Source organism: Giraffa tippelskirchi, chromosome 2 (genome assembly GCF_054371585.1).
Source record: "Giraffa tippelskirchi isolate mGirTip1 chromosome 2, T2T-mGirTip1v1.2.pri, whole genome shotgun sequence".
Taxonomy (NCBI): Eukaryota; Metazoa; Chordata; class Mammalia; order Artiodactyla; family Giraffidae; genus Giraffa; species Giraffa tippelskirchi.
In genome coordinates, this window is record NC_137276.1 from 198,260,827 (window position 1) to 198,278,060 (window position 17,234).

The window sequence follows — 17,234 nt, forward strand, 5'->3', positions numbered from 1 at the left end:
ACTTAAGAATTCTTATAGAATCAGAAGAATATTCAGCACCAGAAAGGTGAACATTTTAATGTCCCTAATCCAGTCAAAAACAAGTCTGCTCAACATCACTCATTATCAGAGAAATGCAAATCAAAACCACAATGAGGTACCATTTCACGCCCATCAGAATGGCTGCTATCCAAAAGACTACAAGCAATAAATGCTGGACAGGGTGTGGAGAAAAGGAAACCCTCTTACACTGTTGGTGGGAATGCAAACTAGTACAGCCACTATGGAGAACAGTGTGGAGATACCTTAAAAAACTGGAAATAGAACTGCCATATGACCCAGCAATCTCACTGCTGGGCATACACACTGAGGAAACCAGACTTGAAAGAGACACGTGTACCCCAATGTTCATCGCAGCACTGTTTATAATAGCCAGGACATGGAAGCAGCCTAGATGCCCATCAGCAGATGAATGGATAAGGAAGCTTTGGTACATTTACACAATGGAATATTACTCAGCCATTAAAAAGAATACATTTGAATCAGTTCTAATGAGGTGGATGAAACTGGAGCCTATTATACAGAGTGAAGTAAGTCAGAAAGAAAAACACCAATACGGTATACTAACACATATATATGGTATTCAGTCAATCGGTAAAGATAACCCTGTATGCGAGACATCAAAAGAGACACAGATAAATAGGACAGCATTATGGACTCTATGGGAGAGGGCAAGGGCGGGATGATATGGGAGAATGTCATGGAAGCATGTAAATTATCATATGCGAAATGAATCGCCAGTCCAGGTTCAATGCATGATACAGGGTGCTCGGGGCTGGTGCACTGGGATGACCCAGAGGGATGGGATGGGGAGAGAGGTGGAAGGGGGGATTTTGGAGGGGAAACCATGTACACCCATGGTGGATTCATGTCAATGTATGGCAAAACAAATACAATATTGTAAAGTTAAAAAATAGAAAAATAAAATAATTGAGAAAAAAAAAGTCTGCATTCAAAGAAGCAGGAAAATACTATCTATAATGAGATCAGTCAATCTCTTGAAACTGACATAGAAGTAATATAGCTGAGAGAAGTAAAAAACAAGGGCAAAGAAAATATAAAATCTCTCAAATTACATTCAAAATCTAAAAAATATAAAATTTATGGAAATAATTCTTTCTGATTTTGGATTAGGCAAAAACATCTTACATAGAATACCAAAGCATGATTCATAAGAGTAAAAAAAATATAATAATAATAAAAATACAATTTAAAATTTGGATTTCATGAAGTAGTACAACCACTTTGAAAAATAGTTTGGAAATGCCTTTAAAAATTAAACATGTGTCTACCATATGACTCAGCCATTCTACTCCTAAACTTTTACCCAAGAGAAGGAAAAGTAGAGCTATATACAAATACTTATATCTAAATGTTCATAGGAGCTTTATTGCAATGGCTCCAAACTGTAAACAACTTAAATGTCTATACCAGATAAATGGATAAACAAATTGTAGTACAGATGCATACAATAGAATACCTATCAGTGACACATAAAAGCTTTTTTATATGCAATATGGATGAATCTAAATTATCCTGAGAAAAATAAATCAAAGAAGTGGGTATACTATATGACTTGATTTATATAAAATTCTAGAGAACGTAATCCACAATGGCATAAAGTAGAATAGCGGTTTCCTGGAAGTGAGATGGGGGTGAGGGGAGGTGGCGGTGGACAAAGAAGATCAGCAGGAAGGAATTATTAATGTATATGAACAAACTTTTGTAGATGAGGAATGTGTTCACTATCTTGATCATGGTGAAAAAGTACTAAAATGTACACTTAAAATATGTGTAGATTGCTTTTTGTCTATTGTATCTCAATAGTTGCTTTTAAAAAATAAGAAACTTTAAAAAGGAAAAGTTTCTCAAAGATTGTTGGTTATCATTTGCTTTCGTTAGCTATTCACACTCATATGAAATGATTGTTTTATCTCTTTCCATAAAGATGTCTTATGTTTCCCATTGTATCTTGAGAGAATCTTGAGCTAATACATTCAACAGCATTTAGAAAACCCCAAGTTGTATGTACACACACATGACTCACTTACAGTTATTAAGTGAGGCAATGCTATTTCTTTTTCTGATTTAATATGGGGTCCAGAATGATCCAGATTTAAATGGTAAGGACACTTTCAAAGTGGTAAATTTAAACAAAACAAACAAAAAACTCAAAAATTCATTGATCTATGGAAACAGTGACAGACTTTATTTTCTTGGGCTCCAAAATCACTGCAGATGGTGACTGCAGCCATGAAATTAAAAGATACTTGCTCCTTGGAAGAAAAGCTATGACTAACCTAGACAGCATATTAAAAAGCAGAGATATTACTGTACTGACAAACGTCCATCTAGTCAAAGCTATGGTTTTTCCAGTAGTCACATATGGATGTGAGAGTTGGACTATAGAGAAATCTGAGAACCAAAGAATTGATGTTTTTGAATTATGGTGTTGGAGAAGACTCTTGAGAGTCCCATGGACTGCAGGGAGATCAAACCAATCAATCCTAAAGGAAATCAACCTTGAATATTCATTGGAAGGACTGATGCTGAAGCTGAAGATCCAACACTTTGGTCACCTGATGCAAAGAGCTGACTCATTGGGAAAGACCCTGATGCTGGGAAAGATTGAAGGCAGGAGGAGAAGGGGACAACAGAGGATAAGATGGTTGGATGGCATCACAGACTTGATGGAAGTGAGTTTGAGCAAGTTCCGGGAGTTGGTGATGGACAGGGACCTGGCCTGCGTGCTGGAAATGGGGTCGCAAACAGCTAGACACAACTGAGTAACTGAACTGAACTGAACTGAATGGTGTACACTGTAAATTTAAATGGCAACACTTTTAATTAATCCATATCCTACATGATACAGGAGCTTTAAACTCAAGGGACACAGATATCACCCTTTTATTTTCTTTTGTGTTTAGCTCCAGGAAATTCACAATCTCCATATAATATGTTAATATTTCACTCATTTAAATTAAGGTTTTGTGCAACTGACGTTAAGTGAAGCATTAGGCCAAAACTAGTTTTACAATACCAGAGAGAGTATTTAAATTAAATATATAGCCTACCATTTCTCAAAGTAGACTCCACAGAGTTCAAAGCAAGAAACACAAATTTTAAAAATCATCCAGCCGAAGAATACTGCTAAGATATTGGCTAATGGAATTTTTACAGTTATTCTCAGGAATGTTGAAGCACTAAAGTACATTTTTGATTTAGTTTTAGAGAATCTCCTTCTAAGAATAGATCCATAAAGAACACAGAATATCAAATCATTTTCTAAACTTAGTGGATTAGGTCTCCTCTCTTTCTTTCTTTAACTATCAATTAATACTTGGATAGCTGGTTTCTAATCTTATGCATTCTTAAACTATAGTGAGCCCAAGGATCAATAGAAGTGAAGTGGAGTGAAATGAAAGTCACTCAGTCATACCCGACTCTTTGTGACCCCATAGATAGTCCATGGAATTCTCCAGGCCAGAATACTGGAGTGGATAGACTTTCTCTTCTCCAGGGGATCTTCCCAACCCAGGGATTGAACCCAGGTCTCCCGCATTGCAGGCGGATTCTTTACCAGCTGAGCCAGAGGTACTTCATAAATATTAGCACTTCTGGGCTTGAAAACAGGAATTCTGATTTTAAAGGTCTTCATTGAAACTGGGAATCTGCATTTTTCTAACTGTACCTCAGGTGATTCTAATTTAAGCTGTTTTAAGGCTACCTTTTGAGAAACCCAGCTTTCAGAAATTCGCTCTCATGTTTCCAAATGCTGAAAAATTATTTACTTAGTAGCTGATAGCACAATTACACTATATGTAGCCAACTTGAAAATGAGCTGTGACATTATTTTTGATTAACATTTAAAGTGTACATCAAAATTCCAGTTCACACAGGGAAACAGCTGAAATCAGCTTAAACTTGATGGTCCAACATTTGAAACAAATGTTGTTTAATAAGTAAATAATACTTGCAGAATGCAGGCAATACTATTAGGAACTGACAAGGTTCAGTGACTCCCCACAAAGTTGGACTTTGATGGATATGCAGGTTACAGCATAGCACAGTTCTCAGGGTTAGAATTACCTGAGTGGGTTTTTGTTGGGAATGTGCTGCACAGACAAAGGGTGATTATTTAAAAAGGCTAAAACTAAAAATGTCCTTTATTAGGAGATGGTAGACCTTTGTATTGTAAAAATTCCCTTCTTAATAATAAATCACCTAACTCCAAAAGCCTACTAAGCTTAACTTTTAGATTTTATATAGTTATTTCAACCTCAAATTATAAACATATTATCATTTATTTCTGAAGTAATTTCTCCTAATGCCCATTTCCACATATTCACTAACAAAGTCGCTCAGGCACCCAAATTTTGTTGTTTCTGATCCATGCTTTTGCTCCATCTCCTAGATTCATTCACCGAGTTCACCTGAAATTTGTCTTCTCTCTTACCATCCATTTAAAAAATTCCATTACTTGAAATGTCCCTTAAATATTCTTCTAGCCTTCAGCTTTCTTCCCAGACTCATGTACTGAGTCTTAGAATATTCAAGCTCAGTCTTTGTCAAATAAACGAATATGAGAAATCATTCTGCCTTTCTAGATATCAGCTTCCTGTTATTGATGCATAATAAATTATTATGAGCTTAGTGCCGTAAAACAATATTATTATCTCACAATATCTATGGATAATGAGTCCAGATAGAACTTAATGTGATCTTCTCAGTGTCACCATGTTGAAATCATGGTTTTGGCTGAGGCTGTGATTCCCATCTAAGTTTCAAATCCTCTACAAACTTACTGATTGTTGGCAAATTTACTTCCTTGATGCTGTATGTCCAAGGTCTCCATTTTCTTACTATCTGTCACTCAGGAACAACTTTCAGCTCCCAGAGGTCACCCACAGTTCTTTGTCACATGGTCCTGACAGTCAGTTCATACATAACTATTTGCGGTCTTCTAGGCAGGGAGGAGAATGTCTGATTCTTCATTCTTTTATAAAGGCCTTACCTCATTATGTTGGGCTTCCCTTGATAATCTCCCTTTGATGAACTCAAAAAAGACGCATAATTATATCTGTAAAATCCCTTTTGCCATGTAAGGTGACATGATCAAGGCAGTGATATCGCATGTATTCACAAGCTCTTTCTACACTCCAGGGGAAAAGATTATACAAAAATGTGGGTCACTGAGGGTTCTCATAGGATTCTGCCTCACACATTAATGTAAAAGCTAGTCGGCTGGAAAAGAAAATCTTAAGATTTTATGATGACAACCGCTCAAATTACAACTTACTAAACTTATACATAGAATGCAAAGTTTATATAAGTTCTCAGGATGCTGACAGATTTAGGAAAGCAATACATATTTTTTTCCCCTATATTAAATGGCAAATATTCAGATTTCAAAACTGCACAGAAGATTAAAAGCTACAGTGAAACTCCCTGCAGTTTTGCATACAGAGCTGCCCAGAGGCACCAAAGGATTTCTGAGTCAGACTTATGGGGATGAAAAACAGTTAGAAGAAAATTATGATTGTTCAATCCACTGTTCAAAGCATATGGCAGAAAATGTCTCATCACTGCCTACAGAATAAATGTCAAACTCCTTAATTTGGGATAAAATATCCATGATTTAATTGTCCCCTATCTTCCCATTTATCTCTCATGTCTGTATCACACAAAAAGTTTCAGTTCCTTCAAACAATCAAATTCTTTTTACTATCCGTAAACACACAGTTCCTTTCTTTAGAATGCTCTACCACCTACTTTTACCCACAAACCATATGGTGAATTCCATTCATCCCTTAAGATCCATTTATTTATTTAACAGACATTTACTGAGTACCAATATTCATCAATGAACACTTGTCTTTACCTCTACCACAAAGTAGGGCTTGTTTCTGCTTCTTGTTTTGTACAAAAACTAGCCAGTTCATAATTCGATTACTATACTTGTTAGATCTTATGTTTACATGTCCATCCCCCCAAAAATGAATACCTTAAAGGAGTAATTCTGTTTTGGTTATATTTCTAGGACTAACTCACAGATTGTTACAGCTCGTCAATCATGGTTTGCTCAAGGTAGTAATAATAATGATAGCAATAATAACAATAATATCTAAACTATATGCAGTGATTCCTTATACTATGAAAATATTTTATACATATCATTGTTCTTCAGTCCCTAAGTCATGTCCAACTTTTTGTGACCCCCTGGACTGCAGCATGCCAGGTCTCCCTGTGCTTTCACTATCTCCCAGAGTTTTCTCAGATTCATGCCCATTGAGTTGGTGATGCCATCCAACCATCTCATCCTCTGTTGCCCCCTTGTCCTCCTGCCCCCAGTCTTTCCCAGCATCAAGGTCTTTTCCAATGAGTTGGCTCTTTGCATCAGATGACCAAAGTATTAGAGCTTCGGCTTCAACATTAGTCCTTCCAATGAGTATTCAGAGTTAATTTCCTTTAGTATTGACTGGTTTGATCTCCTTGCTGTCCTCCTTTGGAGAGAGAGAGTCCCTTCTCTAAAGAGTCTTCTCCTGCAGCATAGTTTGAAAGCATCAATTCTTTGGCACTCAGCCTTCTTTATGGTCCAGTTCTCAAATCCATACACGACTACTGGAAAAACCACAGCTTTGACTATATGGAGCTTTGTTGGCAAAGTGATGTCTCTGGTTTTTAATACACTGTCAAGTTTTGTCATACAAGTCGGTTTGTATAAAATCCCTACAATAGCACTTTGAGGCAAGTTTTATAATCCTCATTTACTGGCTGAGAAATTGAAGTTCAAAGACAAAGGCTAGACTTCTATACGTTACTGATACTTCTCAACATTATGTTCTTTACAGCAATGTGGCCCCAAAACAGGAGCATCATCATCACTCACAAATTCAACACATTGCTTAACATATACATTCTTGGGTTCCAATTCAGAACTACTCAATCAGAAAAACTGGAGTCAGACCCCTATAACCTGAGATTTAACAGGCCCTGGAGGTGATGATGGTACCTGCTAAAGTTTGAGGACCACAATTTTATAATCTAATATGGAAATACCCTTGCCAAGAAAATGTGATCAGCTAAGAGTGTGAAACAACTTTTCTCTAGAAACTTGGTAACTGAATTCATATGATAGAGAATAATGGCAAAACAATGTATAGAATGACTCCTCCTGAAATCAGAAGTCACTTTTAATGCTCATAACTCTATTAAATAGAGTTTGAAATTTAACACAGTGTCAATATGTTGAACTGGTCAATGCTTAGTTAAAAAATATGGAAAATAACCCTTTCCCCAAACAATATAACTACTTTGGGATTTATTGTACATGATGTTACACATTCCTGTTTATAGGAAAATATTCCTCATATCTGGTTTTATCATACCAAAGGCATCTTAAATATCTCCAAGTCAAAGTTCTTGTTTTCTTTAGTTGGATATTCACTCATGTGCCATAATTCTAGTTGGAAGATATTTTAACAATTTCTTGTTGAATTGAATTTGGCTAGGCTTTATTAGCCTTTCTAGTCCCATTCTTTACACTAGGGAGTGTCTTTATAAAATATCTCAAGTGATATTGTAGTAAAAACTACTATATGGTAATAGGAAGTCAAATTCTGATTTCTGAAAAGACAAGAGAGCAAGATAAGGATGGAACACTCCTTTCAGGGAGACATGTCTGCTGAGGGATTTTAGAGTATATTTTCAATTCCCAGGTAGAGAGCAAGCAATAGAAATCAATGTGCATTCTGTATCAAGTACTGCATACAGCATAATTTGCATATACTCCTATTAAAACAGCTTAGAGAACTCAGGAAGTTCACTGTATCATCGTGTAGACAAACTATTTAAGCATGCAAAAGAAGAGTCATAAACAAATAAAAAGCTACATAAACAAATGCAAGTATAGGAAAAATAAATGCTCTATTAATGGCCATGGAATGATGAGAATAGGAAAAAGAAAGCTTCAGTACTTCTGAACTGAGCATAGAGCCATATGCTGATTCTGTATTCTGTTTTGTCTTGATTTTCATTCTAGTCTTAATTCAGATGATTTTGGACTATGGTGCTTATAAGATAAAAATTTCATGTTTTTATATATAAACAAAAGTCCTCTATTTACTTAGTCTATGAGCAAATCCAGTATTCAGAGCAAATGCCAAATTTGTCAAAAATTAAGATATTTTATAAAAATATTTTTATGAAAATACCATGCATTTCTCATAAGGCTACAATGTTAAAAACAACCAATAAATATTAATAATTAGTATGTTAGTCTCTAATTTCCCTGAGGATCTATTTATCTAAAACACAAATAAAATGGTAAGAAATTAGGAGAAGCTGACTAATTCACTAACTAATTTAATGTCAAAATTCAGAAAAGGATGCATATAAGTAATAATTTAACTGAAGGAGAGTATTTAAGAAGAACATTCTAGCATAAACTGAGTCTTTCATATAGAAAAAAATATCTGATTTGTAAGAATTCACTGCCTGAGGCTTTCTTACAGGCAGAAGAAATCGGATTCTAAACTTATCCTCCAGGTTAGGGCTTTCGATCAGAAATGCTTATGCAGAAAAAGTGGCTGGATTAGAGCCTTGTCATACTAAGATAACTCTGGAAGCAGTGTAGAGGGTTCCTTTAGAAAAGCTCTAATCAAGACCAGACATTTAACACACATACCTAAACAAATAAACCCTAAGAGTAGAATTAGAATGAATGGTACTGAGCACTGGCAGACTATAAGAGCAAGTTTAATTTAGCAAAGTGATGTATCTGACTTGTGAATTGGATGCTTATATTTCTCTGAATTTAGTCCAATAAAATGTATTTACTAAAAGTTTTAAAGCAAAGATAGTGATTATGGATAAATTACAGATAGTTCCTTGATTGGGGAAAATATGTATACAGAGAGAAAGAGTAACTAAAATAGAAAAGAGGCAAGAATTATGGAAAAACCTGAATCAGCTTTTTGGCCAACCCAATAATATAGACAATTCTATCTGTTAGACCTCCCTGTCCAAGTAAGATACATGAATTGTAAGTTAAAATAATCAGAATGGTTTGCATAAACCTATCTCCTAGAAGGAACTGTGTTGTTGGAGAAGACTTTTGAGAGTCCCTTGGACTGTAAGGAGATCAAATCAGTCAATCCTAAAGGCAATCAGTTCTGAATATTCATTGAAAGGACTGATGCTGAAGCTGAAGCTCCAATATTTTGGCCACCTGATGTGAAGAACTGACTCATTTGAAAAGACCCTGATGCTGGGAAAGATTGTAGGCAGGAGAAGGGGACTACAGAGCGTAAGCTGGTTGGATGGCATCACTGATTCAATGAACAGGAGTTTGAGCAAGCTCTGGGAGTTGGTTGACAGGGAAGCCTGGTGTGTGTAGTCCATGGGATCACAAAGAGTCCGACACGACTGAGCAACTGAACTGAACTGAGAAGGTTACCCTGAAAATAATGCATATTGCTATATAAACAGGAAACATTTTCAACAAGCATAATAGATGATTTTATGAAGGTGAAAGTCACTCAGTCATGTACAGCTGTTTGCAACCCCATGGACCATACAGTTCATGGGATTCTCAGGCCAGAATACTGGAGAGGGTAGCCTTTCCCTTCCCCAGGGGATCTTCCCAACCCAGGGATCAAACCCAGGTCTCCTGCGTTGCAGGTGGATTCTTTACCACTGAACCACAAGGGAAGCCCAAGAATACTGGAGTGGATAGCCTATCCCATCTCCGGTGGATCTTCCCGACCCAGAAATCCAACTGGGGTCTCCAGCATTGCAGGTGGATTCTTTACCAACTGAGCTATCAGGGGAGCACAGATGATTCTTATACTTGGATTTAAAAAGAAGCTCCAGGAGTTGGTGATGGACAAGGAAGCCTGGTGTCCATGGGGTTGCAGAGTCAGAAACAAACAAGTGGCTGAACTGAAGTGATCCTTTGGTTTTAACGGACATATGATATCAGGTCTAAGATATCTGCATGTGGGGTGAAAAAGAAAAATCACTACTAACCTTAAGAGCCGTCTCCTCTATAAACTTATTCCACCTTAAAACAGTGTGTATATGTGTGTGCCTGTGTGTTTAAGGGTATGAAGGAGCAGAACTATGGTTAACATTTACATTTCTATGCATTTTTACTGAGCCAGGTACATTTTTTGCCTTCTGTGAAAACTACTGAAAAACAAATTTATTAATGTTTAGCTAGTTTTATTCTCAGAAATTTGTATTTTCAGAACCAACAAGTTGAAATAATTCATGGAATTTCTCTGTCTATAATCTAAATGCTATAGATGAGTTCTAAAATGATCACATCTAACAAGCACTTAGCCCTTACTATTGTCAAGCACAAACCTATGTGTCTTTTGTATATTAACTCATTTATTTCTCCAACTTTCCCACTAGATATATGTCATGTTAAAACTGTTTTACATAAGAGAAAAATGGAGCACATAGAGATGGTATTCACATACCTTGTAAAATTACCCAATTTAAAGTAAATCTGGTTCAAATTACACTTACTCAGAAGCTGACTATGTTTGAAAAAGGAAATGTAAAACTCTGTGGATCTAACACTTCAGGCTAGTTTTCAACACATTAATATGGATTAGGAGACTTTCCCCCAGTCCTTACCTTTAATCTCTTTGTCGTTTTTGAACCATCTTATATCAGCTGCAGGTTTACTACCAGATGTTTTACAAGTCAGCTGCATCAAGTCTCCCTCCATAACTGGGGATGAAAATCCACTAATTTGAGGTTTCTCAGGAACACCTGAAATTTAGGCAAATGGATGAAATGAACATTAATCTCCAATGTTGTTTTCATGACTATTACTTTCGCAAACAAGCTAAACTGGGTGTTCAACAATAACTTCAGTCAAGAAAAATAAAATAAAACATAATAGTAAAAAACTGCTATATAATAAAATAAGCTACTTAAAATATATAATATATATTTTAAAATATATTACATATATATATGTGTGTATATATATACATATATACATACACATACTGGAGAAGGAAATGGCAACCCACTCCAATACTGTTACCTGGAGAATCCCATGGAGGAGGAGCCTGGTGGGCTACAGTCCATGGGATCACAGAGGAGTCAGACTCAACTTAGTGACTGAACAACAACAACAACATATATACATACCTATATACAAACACATATGTATGTGTCTGTGTAAATATGCATATGTATGTATATATCCAGAAAGCATTTAAAATGCATTCAATTCCAAGTAGTTTTTTTAAATTAAATTTTACCAGCAAAAATACTCTTTGTAAATCTTAAAACAACCATTCAAAGTATCTTAAGATTTATCACTGTACGTATTTAAGAAGGTAGATTGCTTGCATCAGGAAAAAAAAATAAAATCTGGAAACCATATTTCTACATTCTTTAGCAAACTGAGATTTACCCAAAATAGCACCTTTCATTCCTGATTTCATAATTCTTAGAGTTTAAAAGATATTGTTTTCCTCTGTGTACATTTTTCTAGAAAGTGCATTTTGGAATAAGGGGATTCATCAATAATTGCAACTATACTTATTTTTCTGATATTTCTGAGGGAAGAACGTCTCTTGATGTCATTTGCATTAGGAATACAATTATAGTTTTGTGGAACATGATATGCATTATTTTTAATGCTAGCTAATGCTAGCCACTAATTACCTTGTCTAGTCCAAATCATCCAGCGAATAAACAGATAGCTAATATGAAGAGATAGACATGGATGACTTAAATAATAGAACATTACACATTTTGAAGGCAATAATATTCTGTTGTCATGATAGAGGTTTATTAAAATTTCTTCTAAAAGTGTTCAATAATAAAAGCAGGCTGAAAGCTTTTTTATTGTACTGTTTAACTCAGTTTGAAAAGAATAAAACATAACAATGTTGGAAGTCACCAATAAAAGAAATACAAAACTGGTCAACCACTTGTAAAAGAATGAAACTAGAACACTTCCTAACACTGTACACAAAAATAAACTCAAAATGGATTAAAGATCTAAACGTAAGACCAGAAACAATAAAACTCCTAGAGGAAAACATAGGCAAAACACTCTCCGACATAAATCACAGCAGGATCCTCCATGACCCACCTCCCAGAATATTGGAAATAAAAGCAAAAATAAACAAATGGGACCTAATTAAAATTAAAAGCTTTTGCACAACAAAGGAAACTATAAACAAGGTGAAAAGACAGCCTTCAGAATGGGAGAAAATAATAGCAAATGAAGCAACAGACAAACAATTAATCTCAAAAATATACAAGCAACTTCTACAGCTGAATTCCCGAAAAATAAACGACCCAATCAAAAAATGGGCCAAAGAACTAAACAGACATTTCTCCAAAGAAGACATGCAGATGGCTAACAAACACATGAAAAGATGCTCAACATCACTCATTATTAGAGAAATGCAAATCAAAACCACAATGAGGTATCATTTCACACCAGTCAGAATGGCTGCTATCCAAAAGTCTACAAGCAATAAATGCTGGAGAGGGTGTGGAGAAAAGGGAACCCTCTTACACTGTTGGTGGGAATGCAAACTAGTACAGCCACTATGGAGAACAGTGTGGAGATTCCTTAAAAAACTGGGAATAGAACTGCCATATGACCCAGCAATCCCACTGCTGGGCATATACACCGAGGAAACCAGAATTGAAAGAGACGCGTGTACCCCAATGTTCATCGCAGCACTGTTTACAATAGCCAGGACATGGAAGCAACCTAGATGTCCATCAGCAGACGAATGGATAAGGAAGCAGTGGTACATATACACAATGGAATATTACTCAGCCATTAAAAAAAATACATTTGAATCGGTTCTACTGAGATGGATGAAACTGGAGCCCATTATACAGAGTGAAGTAAGCCAGAAAGAAAAACAACAATACAGTATACTAATGCATATATATGGAATTTGAAAGATGGTAACGATAACCCTATATGCAAGACAGAATAAGAGACACAGATGCATGGAACAATTTTATGGACTCTGAGGGAGAAGGTGAGGGTGGGACGTTCTGGGAGAATAGCATTGAAACATGTATATTATCATATGTGAAACAGAACACCATTCCATGTTCGATGCATGTGACAAGGGCTCAGGGCCGGGGCAATGGGATGATCCAGAAGGATGGGATGGGGAGGGAGGTGGGTGGGGGGTCCAGGAAGGGGAACACATGTAAACCCATGGCTGATTCATGTCAATGTATGGCAAAAACTATTACAATATTGTAAAGTAATTAGCCCCCAACTAAAATAAATAAATTTATAAAAAAAAAAAAGAAAAAAAGAAATACAAACTAAAAGAACAAGAACAATAAAGATAAATGACAAATCGACATATTTCATTAGCTGGCTAGCTTTATTTTTTTTTTTTTTCTGTTCACCTTCATACTGCTTTAGAAACAAATTATGTCACATCACCATTTAATAAACTGAAAGTAGGCAATTGCCTGTTTCTTGAGGTCTCAAGTTGGCTCTCTAGAGAACAATGCATTAACCTTAGGCATCTGCTATCCTGAAATACTCCATTTAGTGGGTATATTTTGTCCTTAGTGGCAAACTTGTGAAGATTTTTATACAATAGTCCCAGTGGGACTTGCAAAGAAGCATATTTCATATCCTATGCATAAAACAAATTCACTAGCTGGATTAACTTTAATATTCTCAACCAAAAAAAAAAACCCCAGCATGCGTTAGTTACTTTAAAATACAGTGTTATGCTTTTATCTATGAAAAAAAGGAAGACAAGCTGAGGCAAAAAAAATCAATCTTTAAATTCCTCTAACTTGTTCAGTACACAGGTGTGTTTCAATGACTGCAGCAATTTCAGCTAATTGGGCCACTGACGTCTGTGGAATCACAGAGCTCTGAGCTGCAACTTTATTTCCCCAGAAACTCTATGAATGTTTCGCTTTCTGATGTCACCATAACCTTTAGAAAAATGATCCAATACTTAGAGGATAAAAACACAGAAGTTGCAAACTGCGTATACAAGCAACATAATGTATTTCATTTAGCAATCTAGAAAAGTACAAAGTTAAAAAGCAAGAAGACAAATAGAAATGTCAGGGTCATTTAAATGCACTTAGATACACAGGGGGTCATATTTGGAAGTCAAAAGATATTAGGAGGAGCCCATCAGGTGACTGATGATAAGATGGAGGAGAACACATAGATACATTGACTTCATTATGCTCATTATTCTATCGCTTTATAAAAGGATCACCATACATACACTAAAGAGCTGATTTGACGCAAAGGAACTTAGGTGAAAAATCAAGAAGCCTGTTATCTATCGCTGGCTAAGAAACAAAATGGCCACGTGCTCTTAGGAAGTCATACAGACCTTTACACCTCTTTGTACCTATTTGCGAAATGGGGGAAATGATTGTGTGATTTTTTAAAAAGCCTTTTGATAATCCTCAAGGTGTAGATTTGCTATTGAATCATGTTGCTATATCTGTACACATCTCTCTGGCTTGTGATCACATAGTGTTAGTCCTTTGCACTTACCCAGGACAGTGAGATAGGCCTTGGAAGTTTTGACAGGCATTGTAAATAAAGAACAGGTGTACTGTCCTTCATCAGACAGAGAGACATCACTGACGCTGATACTCAATTCATGCCAGGAAGCCCGAACCAGCTCGATTCTATTGTCTCTTAAGGCTGGAAAAGAGAAAATATTGAAGATGTGAATTACAACAGTAGACAAAGTCAGTACTGTTAGACCACATAGTTTTAGCACAACATAACAAACATGGACTATATAGTCCACGGAATTCTCCAGGCCAGAATACTGAAGAGGTAGTCTTTCCCTTCTCCAGGGGATCTTCCCAACCCAGGGCTCGAACCCAGGTCCCCCACACTGCAGGCGGATTCTTTATCAGCTGAGCCACAGTGGAAGCCCAAGAATACTGGAGTGGGTAGCCTATCCCTTCTCCAGTGGATCTTCCTGACCCAGCAATCAAACTTGCGTCTCCTGCATTCAGGCAGATTCTTTACCAACTGAGCTATCAGGGAAGACTTCCTGGCCATGAGTATGTCTAAATATTGTTTCCTGAAACATTTTAAAGTAATGTTTACATATATTGAATTTTTTAATTAGTTTTTTTTAATCAAAGTAGAATTGTGTTCCTTAATGTTCTCAGAAATAACTTTTTAATTAAATGATTGGATCTAGTATATATAATGCTTTGGATGAGGTAGATATTGATGGTGATAAAAATGGTTTTCCTTCACAAAGTCTTTCATGAGTTGCCAGTACCAAGAAAAGCTATAAACAAAATCACTCACTTCTACGCACAGACAAAATTGGGAAAAGTATGACTGATCATTTCCTTGTAGGAAACCAACAATGAACCGAACCATATTGAAAATTTCTCTGCAGTAGAGACACCTGTCAAACTATTTTTTAAGCCAGAGCTTACTTTCAGCTGAAAAGGACCCGGAGGGCTGATGTTGTTGTTTAGGCGCTAAGTTGTGTTTGACTCTTTGTGAACCCATTGACTGCTGCCTGCAAGGCTCCTTTGTCCATGGGATTTCCCAGGCAAGAATACTGGAGTAGGTTGCCATTCCCTTCTCCAGGGGATCTTCCCGACCCAGGGATTGAAACCTGGCCTCCCACATTGCAGACAGGCTCTTTACTGTCTGAGCCACAAGAGTTGAATATATTCTTTGGTTCAAATCACCTTTTCTATCACAAAACACTTGTTTTCACATAAGATCTCTTAGGAAATTGCTGATTTATGCTCCTTTTAAATCATTTTGGGGAAATCATTAAAAAGTTTAAATATCATTATATTCTCCACTAAGTACAGCTATAAAATCAGGAATTAAGCAAGAGGTGACTAAAGGAGTAAATTAAAAAGTACGAAGAGGAAACAGGACTGGTTAGGGATACTAGGACCCGGTTCAGTTCAATTTAGTGGCTCAGTCGTGTCCAACTCTTTGCAACCCCTTGAACTGCAGCATGCCAGGCTTCCTTGTCCATCACCAACTCCTAGAGCTTACTCAAATTGATGTGTGTAGAGTCAGTGATGCCATCCAACCATCTCATCCTCTGTCCTTCCCTTCTCTTCCTGCCCTCAATATTTCCCAGCATCAGGGTCTTTTCAAATGAGTAAGCTCTTCGCATCAGGTGGCCAAAGTATTGGAGTTACAACATCAGTCCTTCCAATGAACACCCAGGGCTGATCTCCTTTAGGATAGACTGGTTGGATCTCCTTGCAGTCCAACGGACTCTCAAGAGTCTTTTACAACACCACAGTTCAAAAGCATTGATTCTTCGGCACTCAGCTATCTTTATAGTCCAATTCTCACATCCATACTGGAAAAACCATAGCCGTGACTAGATGGACATTTGTTGGAAGAGTAATGTCTCTGATTTTTAATATGCTGTCTAGGTATAGAACTTTCCTTCCAAGGACTAAGCATCTTTTAATTTCATGGCCTCAATCACCATCAGCAGTGATTTTGAAACAGTCAGCCATTGTTTCCACTGTTTCTCCATCTATTTGCCATGAAATGATGGGACCAGATACCATGATCTTAGTTTTCTGAATGTTGAGCTTTAAGCCAACTTTTTCCCTCTCCTCTTTCACTTTCATCAAGAGGTTCTTTAGTTCTTCTTCACTTTCTGCCATAAGGGTGGTGGCATCTGCATATCTGAGGTTATTGATATTTCTCCCAGCAATCTTAATTGCAGCTTGTGCTTCATCCAGCCCAGTGTTTCTCATGATGTACTCTGCATATAAGTTAAATAAGCAGGGTGACAATATACAGCCTTGACATACTCCTTTTCCTATTTGGAATCAGTCTGTTGTTCCATGTCCAGTTCTAACTGTTGCTTCCTGACCTGCATACAGGTTTCTCAAGAGGCAGGTCAGGTGGTCTGGTATACACATCTCTTTCAGAGTTTCCCACAGTTTATTGTGATCCACACAGTCAAAGGCTTTGGCATAGTCAATAAAGCAGAAATAGATGTTTTTCTGAAACTCTCTTGCTTTTTTGATGATGCAGAGGACATTGCTAATTTGATCTCTGGTTCCTCTGCCGTTTCTAAAAGCTGCTTGAAAATCTGGAAGTAAAGATATTACTGAAGCCTGGCTTGGATAATTCTGAGCATCACTTTTGAGATGAGTGCAATTGTGTGGTA

At 36.7% G+C, this 17,234-nt stretch overlaps 1 protein-coding gene across 7 annotated transcripts in view; it reads right to left on the reverse strand.

Moving 5' to 3' along the window:
* The window catches only part of CADM2 (cell adhesion molecule 2), a 1,189,836-nt gene that overhangs the window by 156,234 nt on the left and 1,016,368 nt on the right, over positions 1 to 17,234 (reverse strand). For all 7 annotated transcript variants that reach the window (XM_081552246.1, XM_081552256.1, XM_081552244.1 and 4 more), the window contains 2 exons: positions 14,594 to 14,746; positions 10,687 to 10,824 (listed from right to left, as the gene is read on the reverse strand). In XM_081552246.1, coding sequence (XP_081408372.1) covers positions 10,687 to 10,824; positions 14,594 to 14,746 — 291 coding nt within the window. The remainder of the gene's footprint in view (positions 1 to 10,686; positions 10,825 to 14,593; positions 14,747 to 17,234) is intronic.